At 48.2% G+C, this 6024-nt stretch overlaps 1 protein-coding gene across 1 annotated transcript in view; it reads left to right on the top strand.

Moving 5' to 3' along the window:
• SARC_04173 (hypothetical protein) overlaps positions 1–6024 on the top strand; it is a gene marked incomplete at its 3' end in the record, with an annotated part of 9081 nt that extends 3057 nt beyond the window's left edge. Inside the window, exons 2-10 of the mRNA XM_014302016.1 lie at positions 123–256; positions 812–895; positions 1613–1755; positions 1988–2113; positions 2609–2792; positions 3458–3610; positions 4336–4509; positions 4740–4881; positions 5408–6024. Of these exons, the coding sequence (XP_014157491.1) occupies positions 123–256; positions 812–895; positions 1613–1755; positions 1988–2113; positions 2609–2792; positions 3458–3610; positions 4336–4509; positions 4740–4881; positions 5408–6024 (1757 nt within the window). The remainder of the gene's footprint in view (positions 1–122; positions 257–811; positions 896–1612; positions 1756–1987; positions 2114–2608; positions 2793–3457; positions 3611–4335; positions 4510–4739; positions 4882–5407) is intronic.

Below are 6024 nucleotides of genomic sequence, written 5' to 3'. Positions count from 1 at the left end.
TATAGGTATACGTTGGATATGATCATAAATATTCAGGTAAAAATCCAAATGGTCTTGCCCTCTGTGGGGCTGCATTGATGCCTATAGTTCTCATTTCTTGTTTTATTTTCTGATATACGCAGCTAGTGGGAAGTCAGACCTCCTCAATGGTGATGGAAAACTCGAACGGGAACTGTCCCTTACGAGGAGAGTCAGTGGGGGTGACGTGAATGAAAGGTCGCGTGATTCGCCCAAGATTAGTGTGTCTGGTACATGGGTAAGTGTATACGGGTACTGCGTTAGGCGACTATCATTTTATTACTGATTCATACGTCAATGTCTGTTGTATGGTCCTATGGGCTGCGGCGCTATTTATATAACTGCTCGACGTCGGAGATTTTTAACACTCCACTGATATATGCTGACTCGGCGATATGAGGCTATCGCGACTCTCCGCATCGATGCAGTCAGAGCTTCCACCACTCACTTTAAAGATATTCATAACGTATTTGTTGCTCGACTGCGGGATTGGTCGATACTTGGTACACTTTTAGTCACTCCTTTAGATTTAACCACTTCGATTCTAGATTACACCGTTCATTCTGGTATATTGGCGGTAAGCAAATTGGTATATATATATATATATCAATTTGTATACGGCTAATATGCGAGAATACCATCACTCATGGAAATACTTTCCCTTCTCCTCGGATACTCACAAGAGTATCGGCCTTGCTTTTTGCTGGAATGAGAAATAGAACAACAATGCACTGCATGGATTAAGTATTAGACTTCGTGCAAGCTTATGTCGCCTTCATACACCTATCATCAGAGACCGGTGGGTGACAAAACTCGGGCCCGGAGCAATACGGCTAAGCTTTTACGACAGGCACGACCAAAGAGCACGGATAGCGAGGTATGGTTGTAATTTTCAATTGGTACATCTCTGTGTATTCTGGTGCTTACGTTGATTGGAAGTTCATGCGCGTGTCTGTGGCATAAAATGAGGAAGTCCTGCAGGGATTCTCTGCAGCCATTCTGATCTATTTGCACTCAGTGCTATCTAGAGCATTGCGTAGACATTCAGTGCTATCTAAGACACTGTATGGGCGTGTGAGTCATATCGGTGCAACCTATCAGATCGTCGCAGTTCGGCAGTCACAGCCGCATTGCCTCGCCTGTGTTCTCAAGTTTTGCGTAGTTGATCATTGGACAACCTGGCCAACATACGTACCTGTACATTTCTTGCGACACGCTGATTTTAAACCTGGTACTAGACACTAACATGGATGTGGTAGTATGCAGGTACGCTGAGGACTACTGTGGTATCATAATTGTGGTATCAGACAGTTGATTTGTATACAACAACTACCCCTATCTGTGGTAGGCGTGTCTGCGGCCGGTACGATTGGCGGTCTTTCGATGACCAAGTGGACATGATTAAATCACTAATGGTACCACGGAGATTGCTACTTGGCAGCATCATCAGCCTCTTGCAACAAACACAGCTTTCCCACAGACTTTTATACACCTTGACTTTTATACACCTTGGATATCTACCTTCCGCTCTCATCCTCACTGTCCTTAATCTTGTTTACCGTCTCTCTATCCCTTTGCGCTGCGTATGATGTAGATGGTAGCCTCGAGAATGGGCGGCTCGGCCACACCGGAGACGACCAAATTCGAAGAGGTGCCTCTGTTCAAGCAGGCCCAGACCAGCCGCCCCCGCATTCTACCGTCGATGTTGTCCATGGATGCCCTTCCAGTGAACCTGAAGTAAGTCCCGGCTGGCTGTATTCCAATGAGGGGTTCTGCCGTTGTGCCGGTCCTGCAGGATTGTCAGGACTCGGTGGGTCAACACGGTGCACCGGGCAAGCTTGCGAAGTGTAGAATACACTAATGCGACAGCTGCGCTTGAACTCATTTGTATCGTAAACCGATTGTTTTTGTGCACTGGTTCATATCCCGTACTAATGCATATTTTGAACTGATTCCTTTTAATACAAAGGTCCGTAACTGAGGGATTTGTCAAGTCTACGGACATACACACCAGTCGCCACACACCCGGCCATCATCTATCCGCTGGCCGAACTTCGGGCGCAGTAGTGGACATCGCGTGGTCGATCGAAGAAGCGTACGTTTTCTTATTGCAAGCCTGACTCAGGGTGTTGCTGCATGCTATATATATATATATATATATATATATATATATATATTATATATTATATACCAATATACCCGTAATCTGTAAGGATGCTTGTTCATTCCGATGTGCTTGCCCCTCGGCTTCACTCGGCTTCACCACGAATGCGTGCCGCACGCGCAAAGTAAATGTATTGGGTGTGCGGGGCACACTCTGGGGCCAACTTACGTACCACAACTATTCCTATCACCATCATCGGCACTAACATACCCTATTCACAAATACATCTTATTCACTCATATATCCGGATTATTCACAAATATATACTTTTCACTAATATATCCTATTCACTAATATATCCTATTCATTAGTATATACTATTCACTAATATATATCTTATTAACTTGAATATTCTATTCACTAATACATTCTATTCACTCATATATCCTATTCATATACTCTACATGCATGCATGCACCACTACAGAAAGCACCTGGGCCAGGCCCAGATGCATTTCCCCCACGGCTTCACCGTCACCACGTGCCACAACGGCAATGTGTATGTGTCGGGTGTGTGGGCCAACTGGCCCGCATTCATCGCAGGGCTGCGGTTTGGAGACCAAATTCTAAAAATAAACGACGTGCGTGTACAGGGGCTACGACCAGCACAGGTAGGTGGGATTTGTTGTCTATCTGTAGTTTACTACCTTTCTTTCTGGGAGTGTCAGTGTATTGCACTCATGGCGGCGTGCGTCTGGCTTCATGCTGAGCCACTCGGCACACACATCAGCAATATCGCAGCAGCACACACAGATGGATGCAATGAGACCCTCACAACGAACAGTAGCCGTATGTGTGTTATACACTGACACCTCATCGACCACGAACAATAGCCGTGTGTGTCTGTGTCTGTGTCTGTGTCTGTAGTGCACGTCCTGATTCCAGGACTAAAAGCATAGTGGTATATGGGGGGGATACTTCTCTGAGTTACATTAGGCTGTCCCGTGACAACCACTCGTTTGATTGGACCCGTCAATTCTCAGTTTAATCGTAAGCATGTTCAATACATGGTTGGTCCGTTGTGATAGTCTGCGGCTATTGCAATGTTAAACACACCATCCCATCCGGCTCTGAGATTTAAATCTGCAACACATCCGGCTGGGAGGTGTAGTACGTCCCCGTACTGGACCAAAAGTACTTACCCATCAATACAGAAAGCACCACGCAACAATCTATATGGCACTCATACTCACCAAAGCACCACAACAATCCGTATTGCACTCATACTCTCATACTCACTCCTTTGATCGGCGTACGTATTCGCTGGGCTCAACAGGTGTATGAGTTACTGGCTGCGTCTGACGCCCACGTACTGCGGATCAAGAGTCACCCCTTCGAACACACCGTCACGGTAGAGCGCCGGGAGAACCCGGAAACAGGGGCACTAGAGATACTTGGGATTACTTTCCTCAAGGGCAATATCCTGAAGGTAGGCACGTGCTTGCGTTGACGTTTCTAGGGTTTTAGTGTATATGTCACTTGCTCGGAGAGGGCCAGCACTCGGGGGAACATTCCTCATGGCTGGCTTACTCGTGATGAATGGCGCGTTCAATAGCATTGGAGGCTTAGATACGCGGGCGGCACTCGGCTGCTGTCCTATATGCGTCTGTTAGTTGGTTCCATGCCCTGATCTTTTAAGATGTTGTCCTGATCTTTTTGGGTGTTGTCCTGATCTCTTTGGGTGTTGTCCTGATCATTTTGGGTGTTGTCCTGATCTCTTTGGGTGTGTGTTTCTGAGTCATACCTGACTCATCTGGTGCGCGGCGGGGATTTAAGTTTACTTACTATAACATGATCGATGACGCTGAGGTCCTGGGATCAGTTTCCATAGCAGCTGATACGAGCAAGGACTAGTCACGTATACACACGTATATCCATATGTCGACCCATGAACAGACCGCCTATATCCAGTCTACGCACTCCTATTCGTCCATACCTTCGCTGTCAGATCTATCTAACCTAGTTATTGTGCACAGTGGGGCTATGTCCATCCACTATCTCGTAGTCGCTGTCACGCAACCGCTTGTGCTGCTGAAGGCTCTTGCTGTATGCCAAGCACATGCCCAGACCAACCAAGCACCCACGCATAGCCACAACCTGGCCACTCGTATTCATTCATTGACGGAGAACTCTGTTCTCTCACGCACGCTGTAGGTATTGCCTGGCACGGCCGTTGCGCGGAGTGGTTTCACTTTCACGGACCATTACATCATCGCCGTCAACGATGACATCGTACTGGGTCTGCCGGACAAGCTGATTATGCAGAAATTCAAGGAAACGGGCTCTGTTGTGAGTGTAACGGTTGTCCACAAGACCCACTTCCTCGAGGTAGGGTCTAGGGTGTGTGTTTTTATATCTGTATGCTCGCTGTGTGTGCTGTTGTGTGTTCAAGTGGTGAAGTACAATGCTGCAGTGATAGTGACCGGACGATGAGCTTTCTCCATCAGAGTGCCTGTACAGGCCTAGGATGGCATTTCCCTGTATCAACTATAGTGAACAAACCCAGACCCAAGCCCAAACACCTGACCCAACACTATGCACGGCATCTGTTCCCGTAGATTATAGGCACCTGTGCGAGCTCGCTGGATCTGCTGCGGAGGTCAGCGCTAGTGGATGTGATGGTGGGCTACTGTCGCTCCCTTTCCCCCGGTGGCCTGCAGTACTACTCGGCAAGGGAAGACGATGACAAGACGGAGATTGGTGTGTGTGTCTGTGTCTGTGTATGTTTATGTGTTTTAGTGCGCCAGAGGGTCCATGTCGATACATAGATAGGCAGATCTGAAGAACTGTTTGCGTACATATATGTACGGATCGGCCTGGACTGGATGTTTGGTTGTTATGTTAGTGTATGCGCGTCTTTTGCAAATAATATCGGCCACATCGTAGCATGCTATCTCACCGCCGACTTAGAAGGTCACGTGCGATGTTTGTGCTCGATTCCATACCACTTGTCTCTCATGTAGAGGTCGTATAACCACATTTTACGCATTCAACCCCCGTTCTCATGTGCACAAGCGTACTCGTGCAGCTAGATACATTGCAGGTCATTTTCACACACACAAACACACACACATTAATTGCTCACATTTGAACGTAGTGTTCTATCCCATGCCGACTATCCCACTCTCTCCCTCATCCGCCACAGTGACACACTCACACATTAATTCCTTACATGTGGACCTAATACTCTATCTCATACCGTCTGTCCCCACTTCTTCACTCACAGCGGTGGTCCAAGGCGCCACGTCATTGGTATCCAGTTTACAAAATACAGCAGACACCATAGGAGCCGATACTCGCCTACCACCCCGCAAACAACAGCAATACCAAGACCCCCAGAGCCAGCAATACAACCCACCAGCCACCAAACACACACAGCCTGAGGGAGGTATAGCGCGAGCCCGGTCCCCTGCGATCCAGAATAGCAGCCGAAGTAACAGCCCTCCACCGTTCCACAGACGCATGCAAAACGGGCTACTCAAAACAGCCAGCACCACCAATCTGGCCACGTTCAAGTCTCCGATGGAGTTCAGCACCACTATCACGGCATCGGGTATAGGTAGGAAGACGTCACTGGCCCAACGCGTATCGCTGCAGAACTTTACCAGCACGGTCAACAAGGGCGGAACGAGCCAGTATGTGCGAGAAAACACCTCGGTTATGGGACTGATGAGTCCTAATGCCGGCATGCGGGAGGTGCAGGTGCAGGTGTCGAGTGCAACCGGCCACTACGGTGCACCGTCACCCCGGAACAAGTCGACGTATGCTCCAATCAAGACCTCACGGAGGCGCTTGCAGCGTTCCTCTAGTTCTTTGTCCATCCAAGGGTTCCACGAGGTGTGA

Source organism: Sphaeroforma arctica (genome assembly GCF_001186125.1).
Source record: "Sphaeroforma arctica JP610 unplaced genomic scaffold supercont1.226, whole genome shotgun sequence".
In the NCBI taxonomy this organism is placed as follows: domain Eukaryota; class Ichthyosporea; order Ichthyophonida; genus Sphaeroforma; species Sphaeroforma arctica.
This window is presented reverse-complemented; position numbering and strand designations above follow the sequence as displayed.